General features: G+C 36.4%; 1 protein-coding gene across 2 annotated transcripts in view; it reads left to right on the forward strand.

Moving 5' to 3' along the window:
• Window positions 1–17,227, forward strand: part of carmil3 (capping protein regulator and myosin 1 linker 3) — a 126,168-nt gene that overhangs the window by 57,365 nt on the left and 51,576 nt on the right. For both annotated transcript variants that reach the window (XM_023965176.2, XM_078935509.1), the window contains exons 11-15: window positions 4,334–4,428; window positions 6,394–6,480; window positions 10,561–10,670; window positions 12,176–12,253; window positions 16,833–16,909. In XM_023965176.2, coding sequence (XP_023820944.1) covers window positions 4,334–4,428; window positions 6,394–6,480; window positions 10,561–10,670; window positions 12,176–12,253; window positions 16,833–16,909 — 447 coding nt within the window. The remainder of the gene's footprint in view (window positions 1–4,333; window positions 4,429–6,393; window positions 6,481–10,560; window positions 10,671–12,175; window positions 12,254–16,832; window positions 16,910–17,227) is intronic.

Consider the following 17,227-nt stretch of genomic DNA (forward strand, 5'->3'; position numbering starts at 1 on the left):
TCTAAATTCAATGACTGTAATTGAGAACTGGACAGAGTTGGTGTGATGACATCCATAGAACATGACTTACGTCCAGTCAATTCACTCACCTTCTTTTGCGATATATTGGAGCATGACGTCATCAGTAAGTCGCAGTCATCTACATTTTTTTTTATGGAAACCTCTCTCACCAATCAGGAGGGAGCTTGTTGAAAGTCCACGCACCTACCACTGAAAGCAGTTTTGGGGGAGAACCAATTAATCAGACGTTACAAACATTTGTACACATGCTTATAGTGAAGCTTCTGATCGGCCAGTTTCTAAAAGTTGAATAACTTTCATTACAGAAAAAATACCAGATTAGCAAGAACATGTTAAAAAATGTAGCAGAGCAAGAATGATTATGATTGACTATCAGCTGTTATTCCTCAATAGAAGTCAATGGGGTTTTGGCTTCTTGGAGCCACTGCGTACTTCCTGCTTGAACCGCAAGGGTAAAGGCCCGTACACACCGGGACGAATTTCGCGCGCGACTTTCGCCGACGTTTAACGCCTCATGACTAAACAAAGGGCACCAATGAGAGTGTGTACACCGACGCGAAAAAACGCCACGCGTCAAAGCGTAAAAAAAAAACCCGCCTCGGGTTCGTTTTTTTTTTTTGACACGTCGCGTCGAAATCTATTCGACCAATGACAACGGCGCTTTTTGCACACGTGTCTGGAGCCTCTGAAGTTACAGTAAAACACAACTTGGGGGCGCTCAAACCCAAAACTGCCTTGCTGAGCACACATACCAGCGAAGAAGATAGACGCCGAGTTGCATCTACACAGCCGCGAAGAAATAATGACGGACATTCTAAAATATCCCCGAAATATTCATGTTTTCTTTGTATGATTCTGACAAGCGCGTAAATACTTGCTCTCTTCTTCTGAGTGAAAAGCGACTTTAAAAAGCGTTAAGTTGCGCAGCGCCACCTTGTGTACAGGAGTATTTCTGTTTTACATTAAGCGCCATCTAATGTCAGGGAATGAAATTTCATGTTTGCTCGGCTCATCGTCAGCGAAAATCGCCTGGGTGTGAACACAAAAAACGTGGCGAAAAACGCTGGCGAATAACGCCTGGCGAATATTCGTCCTGGTGTGTACGGACCTTAAAGGGATCACCAATATAAAATACATTTTATCCCACATTTCTTGATTCATTTTCTCCCATATTACTAAATCTGTGCTACTTTGTGGCTTCTTTCAAATCTTTACTTTCCTTTTCCTCCTCATCTCATCTCATCTCCTTCACTCTTCCTTCACCTCATCTTCCCACTTTCCTCCTGCCCTTTCCTGTCTTGACCTTTCCAATCCTGTCTCTTCTCCTTTTTCTCAAACCTTTACCTCTCTTAACCTCTACATTTCATCCTCCAAATACATCAATACCAGCTCCTCCACAGCTGCCTAAGGCTACAGCCTGGTGTTTATCCACTAAAACAATGAGGCTTCACCTCACACGGCTTTGCCCTGCATAGATGGAATCATTTACTAGAGCTTTTCTTTCGATGGTATTAATTGAGAGGAGCTTCAGGGCAAGATCATTCACTGATGCATGCTGTAATGGAGGGGTTGTCCAGGTAGTGAATTACTTCCATTAGAGGATACAGTTTTATGAAGGCTCCGTAAATGTAATGCATAAGCAGCATCGACCAACAGAGGAGCGGATGAACATTAAAAATCAGTTTGTTACATGAGAGAACCACAGTGAAAAATGAAGCTGCAAAAGTTGCACTTTAAAAATAAAAGTTTAAATAAATTATTAACCTAAATAATTTAAGAGAAAAATCAAATGTAACACAAAAGGCGAATGGGTTTAGGAGGTAGTCTTTCTTGCCAACCTTCCTAAAAAAAAATGTCAGAACACAGACAAAAGCGGAATTTTACATTGCTCTTTTTAAATAAAAAAATCTGTTTTTTTACGTCAAACTTGAGCTTTTTCTTGAGCTTGAACTTGCTTCTGCAGGGAATACCATTACACTATTCTAGCCAGCATCAGAAAAGAGGCATAAAATAAAACTTTTAAGGCTGTTTTTGTCAAAGAGGAGCCAAAGATTTTCTCTAGTTGGATTTTCATCCATAGGAGATAATAAAAACTCTGAAAATTCTATAGAAAGCCGTACCGGGTAGAAGTTCTAAAAAGCTGTTTAATATGAAGCTTATTTATTTTTTTACACCGCACTTCCACACTATATGGCAAACTTGAAATTAAGTTTGAAATTATTATGGTTGTGTTTACTAATGTCAAAGCGGTTTTGAGATATACATGGCCCTATGGAAATAATGTCCGGGGGGGGGGGGGTTAATTGCAAACCAAGTTGAAAATATGCTAACAAGCCTAACTTGTAACTGTGTTGGACTGTGTTCTTTTTTGTGTGATACTAAGAAGGTTGAGAGTTAGCATAGTCACTGTATTGTGTTTTTCAGTGTTCTTAATCTGTTTTTTTTTTTTTTTTTTTACTTGTTGGAAACAAGGTTGAGAGATACAGATATTGAAGACGCTAAGTGGCTAACACTTAACATGGCTAACATGCAGTGGTCTTGGACTGTGTTCTTTTTTTTGTGTTACTAACAAGGTTGGGAGTTAGCGTAGTTGTTGTAAAAAAAAAAAAACTTTTCTTCAGTATTGGTCTGTTTTTTATTATTTTTTTTATTTGTTGCAAACAAAGTTGAGAGTTACAGGTATTTTTAATACGCTAAGTGGCTATATCACTTCTATCACAGCTAACGTGTCGCGATGTTGGACTGTGTTTTTCTTAAGTGTTTCTAACAAGTTGGGCGCTAGCGTAGTCATTGTAAAAAAGGTTTTCAGCGGTATTGGTCTGTTTTGTTATTTGTTGCAAACAAGGTTGGGAGTTGCAAATATTGAGAATACAGTAACGTGTAGCATGTTACAAACAAATTCTAGGCTATGTCTAAATTCCATGCATACTCCTTAACTATTAAAGAACTATAGTGCGGGACTACCAAGCACCTTGAATTCTAAAAGCAATTTGGACAACACGCTCACTACTATTTTATTTTCTTTTAGATGGCAAACATGACCCATTCTATTACGAAATGTGCAGCCATTGAACGTGCAAAGTTCACAACGTTCCTCCACGGTGACGGACGTGACTTCAGCAAATTCGCACCTTCACATGAAATTTCTCTCAAATCGACTTCTATGAATCCACTTGGTTCTGATGATGAAAACGTTGATGGTTTATTTAACCCTTGTGCTACCCTAGGCACTTTAACATTAGGAGTTGGGTCATCTGGACCCACTAGACAGTGCGCTAAACCTTTTTTCTTCAATGATTTGTGATCTTCCCTGGTGTCCATGGATTACATGAAATCCTCTTCACCTTTAACCACCTTTGTCATGGTAGGGAGAACACATCAATGTAAGGATGGGGTCATTTTGACTCCACAAGATGGCACAAGGGTTAAAGAAAAGCATTTGAATTTATTGTTTTGGCAAAATCTGTTCAAACGTCATGCATTGTGCTTTATATTCCCCAATCTAGTTAGCATCGATGCACCACTAGATAATTGAACAAAACTAAGAAGGGCTGACTGATGGACTTATTTCTGGCTCTTTTGTCTCACTTAAAGCACCTTATATCTGACAAAACTTCAAAAACAAACCATTTTTTGACGTTGTGCCTTATATACTGTTGAAAAAGCTATAAACAAAACTGTTCTTTCATGGTAGCCCTAAATAAATGATCTTCTCAGAAGTAGAGACGAAAAGCACACAAAAGGCAGAAATATCGGGATTTTGAGTTCAGCCGGCGTTTTTCTTTTCCGGCTTTGCTGTTCCAACTTTACCATCTATCCCTTCACCATCTATCCCTCACTGTTTGCTTCTGGATCTCAAAATGTTTGTCCACCAAGTCTTTCTCACACAGCGGTTTTGAGAGCGAAAACACTTAGATGCAAGAAACGGAGTTCAGAGTTTGACTGAAATGGACAGAAATTCAGCAGCTTTACCTGATCTAGCAGGAAACATTCTCAATAGCTAAAAAAAAGCCATTAGTAGACACCACTTTCACACAACCTACATACCACATTTTTCTGACTCTGGAGTATAAGTCGCACCTCCAAGCAAACTATCTGGTTGTAGCAGTTAAATTAGTGTAACATAGAGAATTGTAAAAAATCTGCAACAATTTACTTTAGTTTTATGCATTTTGTCAGTTTCGGATCATGTTTCATTCATTATTCATACTTTTTAGTAGCAAAACATTCTAAAATTCATTCCTGTTGTTATGTAAACTCCTCTGTTTTTCCAAGTGAGCACAGACGTTTTTCTTTTCAACTTTGTCTGCAGGGACTTTCCACAGAAGATGGCGTCGGCGTTGTCAGAGAACCCAGCCTCTGTGATTCACTCTCTTAACTTGGCTTACAACACATTAGACAACCAAGGTACTCATGATTAATTTCCCACTCGGGGCTTTAACACAACTTTCCTTTGTGTTCAAAGAATTTGGAGAGAAACCTTGTCCTTGCAGCACATTTATTTTTTTTTAAATAGTTTTGTGGTAATTGTTTTTAAGGGAAATACTATATTCTTTTATAGAAAAAGTTAAAACTGTTGAGCTTCTGTGTATATGAAAAGTCTATAAAAAAAAGAAGATTATTACTCCTAAGTCGGTCTGATTAATTAACACACATGCGTGAAAATGGCGAAGAAACTGCAGCGGCCTGTGTTGCATGTGCGCATGCCGGGGTCAGGCTTTGCAGGCACGCCACCATCACCCATGAACTCATTTGTGTCAGTGTTTCTGCCACATGTCGCAACGACTTGCCTCAATGAAATCATTGTGTTCTCAGTTAGCAGAATTAAAGGCATTGCCTTTGACTCAAAAATGAATTCAGATTTTCAACTTTAAAGTGAAAGTTCTTTTTTTCTGTAAAGTACACGTGTATAGATGATAGCATATAAACATTTATTAGTATTCAATCTTTTTTTCCATACTTTCAAGTATCCACCCTTGGAAAAATGTTAAGGATAAGGAAAGCTTTGATTAAAAATTAAAATAAGAGGATGCTCATCTGCATCCTGTAGAGTTTTGACAATAAAAAAAAAAGTTATGTCAACATTTGGAAGAATTTTAACTTTGCATGACACGCTCATCTTTTTGGTGTTTTGCTGTGACGACTGTATGAATTTATTATTTTCTTTTCATAAAAGAAAAAGGAAAAAATAAAAAATATATCCTTTATTGTTTTTTTTTTTTTTAATGTTTAACTAATTAAAAGGTAAAAAAAATAAAGTTATATTCTCTCTTTGTCTAGAAAAGCAAAAACGTTAACTATTAAGTTTGTCTGAACTGGAAATTTCTGCTTGTTTCCATAGTTACCTACCTGAACCTGAGTAATCCTGTTCTCATTACTTGTTTTTTGACCGATCATCACAACGGCTTTAGAATACTCAGACATGTGGGCGGGGCTACTGGGTGTTAGCTGACCCCCAGCAAAAAGCTTTGCCCCACACTTGCCCCAATGATTTTTGGGTCAAAATGAGTATTATTATTGAGAAATATTAAAAAAGAATTATTACAAGCTTCTTTAAGCATTGCAAAAAACAACAAAAGCATCATTTTTAAATACAATAGAAAACATCAGCAGTACTAAACCTGAGAAATATATATTTTTGATCCTTTGAATTTCCAAAAGAGTTCCAGTTTGGTGTTTTGCCACCCTTCTAAAGTCTTCTGCTGCCCACCCCGCCCCCTGTATTTAATATTCTAGCTCTAGCCTGCTCAGACATGAGATATATATGTTTTTTTATTCGATACAGCGACAGCACATATTAATAAACATTTCTGTCAATATGCCAGACTTAGCCAAAGGGCTATTTTTCATCTGCAGTCCCTAGGTAGATGAAAGATCAAAATAAAATTACATATTTACATAACATAACATATATATTAACCAATACATTCAGTAAAACTACCAGTTGACCTAAAAGTAAATTGGCGATAAAACAATCCAAATCAGACAAATGTATGAACAAATTCACACATATTATTGAAAACGAAACAAAAAACACTATTGTGCTGATTATTGTTTAAAGAAGCATGCCTTCCAGTAAACACATTTTATTTATTTGTAAATGACGTTAATCCTTCCTTTTCATAAAGAAAAATAAATTAAAATAAACTTAAGTTTTCCCTTTAAACAAGCATTGATTTTGGCTCATTTTTGTTTTGAGAATTCCACATAAAATCAAACTTGTAATAGGCCCTGTGAACTTTGACATATGCTGTTTGTTCAGCTTCTGTTTTTTATCAATAGAATTGTTTTTTTCTTGTCAACTTTTCAATAACATGAATGTTCTTTTCCATTTTTATGATCAAACCCCTTTTTTTTCCCTGTCATCTACAGGTGTCTCCAACTTGATTCAACAGGTTTGCCGCCTCAACAAAGGCCTACGGCTCCTAAACCTCTCAAAGACCTCCCTCTCCTCAAAAGGTTTGTCATTCTCTAAGCTCACAGATGTTAAAGCTGATATTTTTGACCAATTTGTTATTTTAGTAAAAAATCCAACTTTAATGACTTTGTTCCTGCATAAGGCCTGTTGATAATGACCTCAAAGAGCTTTGCCCCAATTGCAGTGGACTGTGATTTATTCACACAGATCCAGAGTGGTGACTGTGTCGTGCAATCCATCTAGTAAATCATATTCAGGTCATTGTCACACAGTAAGTCTTTGATCTGTCTGTACCTAAAATCCCATGCAGTGTGTGCATTAGTGTGTCCCAGTTACACTGCTTCTCCAATATTTACTACTTCTGCAGCCAATTCAAACAAACTGACACAAATGAGAAAGTCTGCATCTCCATATCTTAACCTTACCATGATTTATTATTCAGAGTTTATGTTTGTGTAACCGAGTCCTGTTGCTAAGCTGCAGAGAGATGCAATCTTTCAGTACATATTTGCAACGTCGCCCTCGCAACAGAAAAAAAGTGAAGGCATGGAATAAAATACCAGCTTTGAAATGTTGTATGCAGTTGGATTTAGTCACAAAAAAAAATACAAAAAGTAGCAATATAGATCATAATTCATGCTGACTTTGAAGCTGTATTGGATAGTTGTGTGCATTTTTGCCTTTTGACCCTTTTTTGTTGCCGTACAATGCCAGGCAATACCTGTTTTTTCCCCAATGTCCGACTGTGTTTTTTACTGTAAACATCTTGTATTAACCACCTTCTCAACAGCGTGAATTATTTTTACAAACTGTAAGTAGACTCACACACAATTTAAAGCAGTCACGTACCATATTTTCTATAGGCCGCACCTAATTATGAGGCGCACCGTTAATGGATGGACTAATTTCGGAATGATGTAATTTCTAAGGCGCAACAAACTATAAGGTGCATTTAGCGAGACCAAAAAGTCCATACAGACTTAAACTGTGTTAACATTAATTCTAGAACTTTTTTGTAAAAAGCTACACGTTAGCCGCCTTAGCATTACACAATACCAATAACTTCTAACCTTGTTTGTAACGCATACAAAAAGCCGACTGATATCGCTAAAATAATAATAATAATGGATTGGATTCATCTGCGCTTTTCCAGATGCTCAAAGCGCTTACAGTGTGTCCATTATTCATTCACACTTGGTGATGGTAACTACTGATGAAGCCACAGATGCCCTGGGGCAGACTGACAGAGGCGTGGCTGCCAGTTCCCGCCTACGGCCCCTCTGAGCATCACCGGGACATTCATAGACATTCACACGCCAATGGAGCCACACTGGAGGCAAGGAGGGTGAAGTGTCTGGCCCAAAGACACGACAGTTTTGCTGGGGAGAGCGGGGATCGAACCGCTGACCCTTCGATCATTGGACAACCTGCTCAACCCCCTAAGCCTATTCCGCCCACTGTTATTGTGAATCGCAAACTCCCAACCTTGTCATTAACACATAAAAGCAACAACAACAAAAAACAGTCCTACACTGCTACACGTTAGCCACGATAGTGTACGTAAAATAAATATAATTCCAAAATTTGTTTGCAACACATAAAAAAACTGAGACTGTGTTTATGCCCACTACCAACCTTGCTAGTAACACGTTAAAATAAAAAACACTAGATATTTGCCATAAAATTGTTTGCAAATATTCAAACAAATATTTCTGTGACTATGCCAACTCCCCACCTGGTTTGTAACACGTAAAAAAAAACCAGGATGGAACACGGCTACACCCTAGCCGCATTAGCGTATTCACTATGCCAGTAACCTCCAACCTTGTTTGCAACATGTAAAAAAATTGACTCATTCTGCTAAAACAAACATTACTGTAACTATGCTAACTCCTAACCTTGCTTATAACCTAACTTATAACAAAAAGCCCACATGTTTTGTCCAAATACCTTCACTACTCACTATATAGTGCACTATTTAGTGCGTTCGCCATTTTGTAGTGCTGTCGAAATCTACAATTCTAAAATCGAGTACCCTGAAAATTTCCCTGAAGTCACTGCAAAAAACCAGTGCGCATCCATGCTCACAAGATCGGCGAATATAGACCATAATGCATTGCGTCTGACTTTTTTTTTTTTTGCCAAAAAAATATATTTAAATGTATTTTTTAAATAAACCATCAATTTTTTTTTATCTTCAGAAGACAGTTGACTCATAAATAATCGTTGCAAAACGCTCATCAATTAGATTTTAACTTCGTGAAATCGATACTGTCATATCCACTTTTAAAAAAAGAAAAAGTAACAAGCATGGTGTCCGAATTGCTTTTTCAGGGCACTACATAGTGCCCCACTATATAGTTTATTTAGTATTTATGGGGTTTAAGGTGGGAATTTGGACAGAGCCCCAGTCCAATGCAGCTAAATGTTTGCCACATTAGCGTATTTACAATAACACCTCACCAAACATTTTGACAGAGCGCAAAATTCTTAAAATCGCTTCAACATCAGTAAGCGCAACCAAAAATAAATTATTATTATATGTGCTCTGGTATATTAGGTGCAATATTGTTTTTTTTTCTTCTTCTTCTTTTTTGTTTTGTTTTTATTATAAGAAGACAAACTATACAAACAATATGCCTACATTTTCCTTTTACCACTTTATCCCTCAGTTTTGCCTCCTTTTGAAATGTATTTTAATTGTCACATGGGCATTAGCAGGCTGTTTAATGTGGCTTTTTGGAGAAAACTAATACAATTTGATCTATATAAACATTTATTTTAAATATGCAATACAGCAGCAGCGATACAGCAAATGGTATTGTTTTTCTAATCAGACAGGAAAGCTTCAGCCCATTTTCAATCATAAAATAGAGGTGTTGCAAACATAATACTAAATGGAGAGATGCAACACTTATCGAGTTAACCGATAACCGGATTCTAAAAACATTTACATGACAAACGATTTGTTTAAATTGCTGTTTGAGGAACAGAAGAGATCGCTTTTCCCGCAGTTTAGCAGCGATGTTTATGTGGAAGTATTAGTAGTATAAGAGGAAATTGCCGTCAGTATATCTTCATATACTGACATTCCTGCTCGGTGTAGATAGCGCTCCATGCTTTTGTGTGCACGGCTAAAGCTGTGACACGTTCCACCGAACGTCTCAAACGATGACCTTCATGTTCTTCTGGTTTGTGTTATGAATAGGATGATGTGCGATGTTAACGGCATTGATACTGCTGTCCTTGATCGGTAGGTGTTGGTGTATTTCCTCAAAGGCGTGCACACTTACTGTGGAATATTTCCTCCCGTCTCCAGAACACCCACTCATGTGCCGACACACGCCACGCTCCAAACACACGTTCACAGCTCATCTTTTATTGTTTTCAGCACTCTTCTGGTCTAGCTTTGATCCCTGCCAAAAGTCTCCACTTACAGTGGAGTCGAGCGCCTGATGGAGGGATGGATTAGACACCCGGTCCCCTCGTCCCTCATTCCCCCCTTAATCGCAATAAATTGGGGATGAAGAGCTTACGGGCTTGCCAGCATCCGAGCTGCATGCAGTAGCTGGCTTCCTCCACATGCTCTGCAAAGCAACGAAACCGGCTGAGGCACTGACCACATCTGCAGATGATGACTTTCAATGCATTATACAGTGCTTTTTTTTCCCTTTTTTTTTGTCAGATTTGACGCAGGATTTTCAATCAATCAATCAATCAAACTTTATTTATAAAGCACTCTTCACAATAACACAAAGTGCTTTACATTAAAACAAAAAAAATAAATAATATAAAAATAAGCATGCTAATTAAAATAAACAAGCACAAAAATAAATAACAATAAAAATAGAGCCCCCTCCCTGTACTTACACAACCCCCCACTTCTTTCACATCTCCCACCCCCTAACTAATGGGGAAAGATAATGAGAAATGAAAAATATGAAAATTTTTAGGAAATTCAATTAACCAATCACTTTAGGCTTTTTCCACAAAGATTCTTATTTTTTTATTTTGAATGCGAAGAATATATTTTTGGAGGTTTTATTTGCCAAACTTTCCAAAAATGTGGTTCTGTTTTCTTCTGTTTTTATAATTAACCATCACCTATTGTCCTCCACCAGGTGTTGTGTCTTTGTCTCAAGCTTTATGTTCAAGTGACGACTATTCAAATTCCCTGCTGCATCTGGACATCAGCAAAAACCCCGGGGTTCTATCTGGAGAGGACGCCACCGTGAGTGACACCAAAAACACGGAATACAGCAAATATAAGAAGAAAAAGAACATTACTTTGTTACAGAAAACTATAAAAATAAATAAAAGCATTAACAAAAGTCAATATTTGAATCTATTTTAGACTCGTATCAGATCAAACCATCTCCCTCCCACTTTATTTCACATTATGTTGCCTGTTACACTCACTTTAACAGATACCCTGACTATAGATGTGGCAGATGAAGAGTAGTATTCCCACAAAATGATTCAAAAGTGCTTATGGCTATAAGCTCTGGTGTGTAGACGGGATTGAAGATGATCATTATTCTAAGAGAGAACAGTATTGTAAAATGTGTTTTTTTTATGTAATTTCATTTTTTTTTTGAAGATTTTTATATAATTCCATGTCATTCTCTTACAATAGATTATTTTTTTACCGTTTTGTTTTAATTAATTAAATAATTTTAAATAATTTTATTAGGCTACTTTTTCCTCTTTCTTTATTTTATGTTATTTTTATAACTAATTTGCATTGACTATGGAGTTTTTCCAACTATTATCTATTATCTGAGCCCTAAAGGATAAACAGAGTGAACTCACAAACACAAACATTTATGTATTTTTTTTTTTTTTAAAAGGTTCTGATCCTAATTTGCAATACTGGTCAAGGTTTCAGAATAATTTCGGTCTGTTGCTGATAACCTGTATCTGATGAATTTTACTAAATGGAAGCAACAAAATGGAAAAAAATAAATTAATAACAATAATAACAAAAACACATCAAGAAAAGCAGGAATTTGTTAAAAATGTTTTACAGTCCTGCGTGTTTATAAGACGTTGAGTGACAGTTCCTTATCTTTTACAATGGTTATTTTCATTTTGACATATTTTTTTACAGAAAATGTACAACGAAGGTTATGCGATCCGCGCAGATGATTTTTTTTTGTTGGTAACCAATTCCCAATAAAGTTTGGCTTTGTGTCTATGCACGCTAATATAAATGCTAAACTAGCTAGAATGAAATGTAGAAAAAACAAAGTTAGCTTAAAGGCTGTAAACAAACTTGGATCTCCCCAGCTGCGGCCCCCCCCCCATCTCGGCGGGGGTCCCCACAGGCGGGCTACCTCAGGGGAATGTGATTGTTTTAATTAAAAGTAAGAATCGTGACGGCGGGTGCTGACCATGGTGCTGACGCGACGTCATCTCTGCTCAACATTCTGAATGTCAGCGTGGGTTTAATGTGTTCTTTGCTTGGTTTGTTTGTAGTTCTACTTGTTCCAACTATTTTCACGCATGACCAGTTTTAATCGTGCAACATGCGCAAATTGTACATATCGGCAGTGTGACGTGGCCTTTTGGCAAACATTGTTGCATAGCTGCATAAACACACATATACGTAGATTTACTACATCAAAACCTAAAAACGTAAACTTGATGTGGTTAGATCGATTCACAGGGCTTTTTTGTTTGTTGTTGTTTCTACCAAAATGTGTAATGCAGTTTCTTCTGCGTCTCTCTATCTAGAACCTGTATCTATTCCTGGCTCAGCCCAACTGTTTGGTACATTTGGACCTGTCTGGGACAGACTGCACAGTGGACTCGGTATGCACTCACTGACTCTTTTTACTCTCACTACAGTCACCCAGCCCTGTCTGATCTCATCTACAGGGTAGGATTCAGGCCAAGAAACAGAAAAGAAAAAAGACCGGTGTCCTGAATGCAAATTACCCATCATGCAAATCCTCACTTGACTTGGTTTCAGAGCTTTGAGTGATGCTTGGAGCTTTAGCAGACACTAAAATGGCCTCTTAGATTTCTGGCAAGAGACGTGTTTTTGCTAAATGTTTTGTTTATCTCTGCAGGGAGGTGACTTTGTTACTATGTCTATATTTAGTTAGTCTTTATGCCCGCATGAGAAAACCGTGTTCTGCTGCTTTAGCAGATAGTCTAATAAGTGACGGGGCTTTTTTTGCTGTGGTTTTGGGTCTGTACGACTAACTGTGCTGTGAGTATGCGAAGCTCGTGGGGAACCTTGAATGTTCAAAGTTTTGAAGTCCCTGTGCAGCAGCAGTCTTTCTTTGTTTTTTTTGGTGTTACTGCCAGGCCCGCATGAATACACATCTTCTCTCGTGCACAACACTGAGACAAAAATATATACACTATTTTTTGAATAATCAATCAACACTTTAACGATTATTAAAAGAAAAAGCTCATGTTGGGTTTGAAACCCCTCTGTCCTGGGAGGAGATGCCAGCTGTGCGGTTACTGACAGCAGGTGACAGGCATTATCTTTTATTGTTACACGGGTGCTGACGTCTCTGACAGGCATGTTGGGAGAATAAGTCGGAAGTGCACGTCGGAGCGACTGCGTGTCATTTGATGATTTCGAACATTCTCCTCTGAATGTTTTTTGACACTGAATACATTAAGTGGGAAAGTGAAGCGAAGCTCGTCTCCCAGGCAAACAATCCCACGTCACTGAGGCTGGGAGTGTAGACGCTCTGCCGCTTTCAATTCTTCCCAAATCTTTAAGAAAAAAAAATAAATACGTAAAATTACACATAATTTTCTGTAGATACAAACTGAAAAAATCATCAATTAGTAATTGAAAAACCTAACAGGACAAGAATGCGTGGACAAACATGGCTTGTCAAGTTGTTTTGGTACCTTGTTGCTTATCTTTTTTATTATTTCGTTCATTCTTTTGGGTTTATGTGAATAATGATTATTAATGAGTAAAATTATTTTCATAGTATTTAGTAAAACTGGAGGTGGGAATTCACATCTTTTGCCCACCTCCTTTTTGAGCTGACGTGTTTCAAAATAAAAGGGAAAATCAATCAAGCTAGCAAAGTTTTTACAATAAACCTAAAATGAAAATATTTAGAAAAATCTGTCATAATAATGAAAATACCTCATAGGAAGTATTTTTCTTATTTAAATGGAAATCAGTTTATTCTCATAAAGCCACCCACGTTTTATTCTGACATCTGCTTAGCTCGGTTTCTGAATTTGCTTCATCAATCTTCTTTTTTGTAACCTCCACGTATTGCAGTGACAAATTTCCAGAACAATTCACATTTCTTAACGTTTTATCTTTTTTAGAAATGTGTTTATTTGAAAAGTGATGCATATTTCTTTATATTATCTGTCCATTTGTAGTGTTAATTTTATAAAATCCCATTCCGATCATCTTCTGATTTATTGTAAAAGCGTTCCCAGTGGCCCTTTTAATAACCATTATGATGTTTTTAGCCAATAAAATCAAATAACCTGTTATTTTCTAAGACATAGTTTCTGCAGAGAAAAAGAAAAACAAAAGATTTTATAATTTTAGGATTCATCTTGGAAGTTGGACATTTTTATTTATCATCAAGGTTCAAGCGATCCCAATTCAAAACATGAGATTTCCTAAATACATCAGCACTTAAAACCCATTACTTTTCTGTTGGGATCACTTCGGTTTTTTTTGGATTTTCTGAGTGCAATGCCTGCTCATTGTCATGGTTTCAGCAGGCTGTCAGGGAAGCTGATGATTGGGCTGCATGTTTAGCAGTGGGAGTGCTGCCAGATGTCGTTGTTTTTATACATATTTTGCTGATGACAGATCGTGTTGATGAGCAAGGCAAGAAGGAACATTTTATTCCTTAAAAAACATTTCTTTTCAATTTTCATTCTGAAGCTACGTTCACACCGCCCTTGGCAACGTGTGTTCCAGCGACCACTTCCTTTTTTTCATTTTTTTATTTTTTTTAAGTAATTTGAATTATTATTATTTTATTTTTTTATCTTTTTATTTGCTCTGTCCAACAACTGAGTGAACAGATGAGAGCTAAAGGCCTTTTGTATTGGACAGGTTTTATTATTACTAAAAGGAGGTTTTGATGTATTTTTGGGTAACCAGAGTGAAAACCCCTTTTTTTTATCATTATTATTTTTCATTTATTTGTTACATTTTATTTTTTAAGTATATATGTATATACATTTTATTCCAGCGACCACTTCCAGTGAAAAGTCTATGTAAACTTACATAAACGCATGTTTCAGGCCTCTGCGTTCAAAACTGTATTGACACGAAGCTACGTAAGTTTTTACGATCACTTTCAAGCTCTACGTACAAAATGTATGGCCACTGAACGTTGAACCAGTTGATCTTTAATAATCGTTCATGGAGGAGAAAATTAACAATCCAGGTTTTCATTTATCAGAATATAGCTTTGAAAGAAAAAAGCCTGGAGCAAAATTTGCCAGATTTGCACCGCTTTGACGCTTGACACCAAGCCTCTTCCGACTGTAGGGGGCGCACGTGCACAAGTAAACAGTAGAAAAGGAAAAATAGGAAGAACAACCCCTCCCTGGTTGTCTAGTGCGTACATGAGTGTTTACATGGCTTAATGGAAAACGGTCCATCAAGAACATTTTGGTATCAAATCAAACTTTAGTTTAAAGAGATTTTTTTTATGCATTCAGCAGCTCAAAGTGTTTTACAGTTAAAAACAGTAAATGGGCACAAAAATTCAAATTAAAACGAACCCATCCCTTTGCCCTTACCCCTACATCTACGCGCCATGACCCCACACACAGTGAATACAGAAATAAAAACAGGACTGTAACTGTAAAAGAGACGTATGGCTCTTCGATAAGACAAAAATAGAAACAACAAAAATCAACCAGTATTGTTTCAATATGAGAGACATAAAGTGCACCATGAGCGGTTACACCCTTTAGTGGATCCTTTTAGTTTTATTATAAGCATAAGAACATTGAACAGAATTTGCGAGAAGCCGAGTCCCTTCAGAAGAAGATTCTTGACCCACAGTGAAAGGATTTCCCTGTCTATGCCATCGGCCGTATAGAGGCAGAGGTCCAAATGCATTATGGCTCATGAATTCCTATCAGAATCTAAAACCTTCTCACAAGAAAAGGGCTGCATTGATGGATTTAGTCAATGTGGATGAAGGTTTACACCACCAACTTTATTTTTTTAAAAATGATTGCTTTTGCTTTGTAAAATTACAACTTTTCTTCTCATATTTTTAGTCTTAAATTTATTTTTTTCTCAAAGATTACAATAAAAAAACTTTTTTGTCATAGTTTTACAGTGTACTCTCTTAAAATTCCTTTTTTCTGACATTTTATGACTTAAAGTTGATCCTAAAAAAGTTGATCCCAATCTTATTCTCATAAAATGTTGACTTTTTTCCTCCTAATTTTACAACTTTGCAAATTTATGGGGGAAATAGTTTAATAATTTTACAAGTATATTCCTGAAAAAAATGTTCTTATATTTCTTATATCTTATATTTCAAAACTTTATTCTCATAAAATTAAAAAATATTACCTTTTAGTCATCATTTTTACAAATTTAAAATTATTTAATTTCTTTATTCTTGTTAAATACGAAATTTTTATCATAATTTTACAATTTCATTCAAGTAAAATTACCAAAAAGGTTTTTGTAATAATTTTATTATTTTATGTTTAATTTTACTGAGATTTTTTTTTACAAGTTTATTCTTGTAAACATATGAATTTTAAAAATTATTTAGAGTCTTTATTTTAGTAAAATTAAGAGTTTTTCAAATAATTTAATGACTTTACTCTTGTAAATTGTGACTTTTAAAATAATTTAATGACTTTATTCTCGTAAAATTTTGACTTTTTTAATGATAATGATGACTTTTTTTGAAAAATTATGATCTTTTACTCATGTTTTTACAAATGTATGCTTGTAAAATTACCCCAAATAATGAATTGTCATAATTTTATTTGTGAAAATTAAAAAAAAAAAACTTAACTCTAATCATTTATGATTCTTTTACTCTGAGATGCCGGCTTTTTTATTTTACAAGTTTATTGTTTTAAAATTATGACTTTTAACAATTATTTAAAGTCTTTAGTCTCGTAAAATTACAACTTTTTCTAATAATTTAATGACTTGGATGATCCTCGTAAAATTGACTTTTATTAATAAAATGTAGACGTTTTATCTATCTCACAAGTTTATTCTTGTAAAATTACGAGTCTTCCATTTCTGTTTTATTCCTTTCATGGTGGCCCTCAGACTCTGTCCTACTGTTGTGTTAGCTTTCACGTCTTCTGTTACACAACTGTGATGAAAGAGGATGGCAGAGGTGGCTGTAAACACAACCCTAACCATTTGTGTCTGTGTCTCCGGCAGCTGTTTGGGGCCTTGCTACGAGGCTGCTGCGCTGACCTCTCCTACCTGAATCTCTCCAAGAACTCCTTCTCTCACAGGTGGGAGAAAACCCCTCAAATAAATAAATGCATCTTTCCCTTCTTCTTTGTGGGATGACTCAGCTTCAAAAGTCTGGAGTGCTTCCTGCCAGAAGGTGTGGAGATGAAGCAAGCCTGACATTTTTCAATCATATTAGTGCAGCCCGTGTTGATGGTTTTCTCCCATGTGCACATTGTCTCTGTGTTTTTTTTTTTTGTTTTTTTTGTGGAACATGTGTGCAGGATGAAGGTGCATCTCTGTTTACCCAGCTAGAAGGCATGAGCGCTTCCCGCTCACATCATGTCATGTCCCACAGGAGCCCGGGAGCCTGCCTGCCT

The sequence above is a fragment of the Oryzias latipes genome, chromosome 17, assembly GCF_053564925.1.
Source record: "Oryzias latipes strain Hd-rR chromosome 17, Olatipes_Hd-rR_3.1".
In the NCBI taxonomy this organism is placed as follows: Eukaryota; Metazoa; Chordata; class Actinopteri; order Beloniformes; family Adrianichthyidae; genus Oryzias; species Oryzias latipes.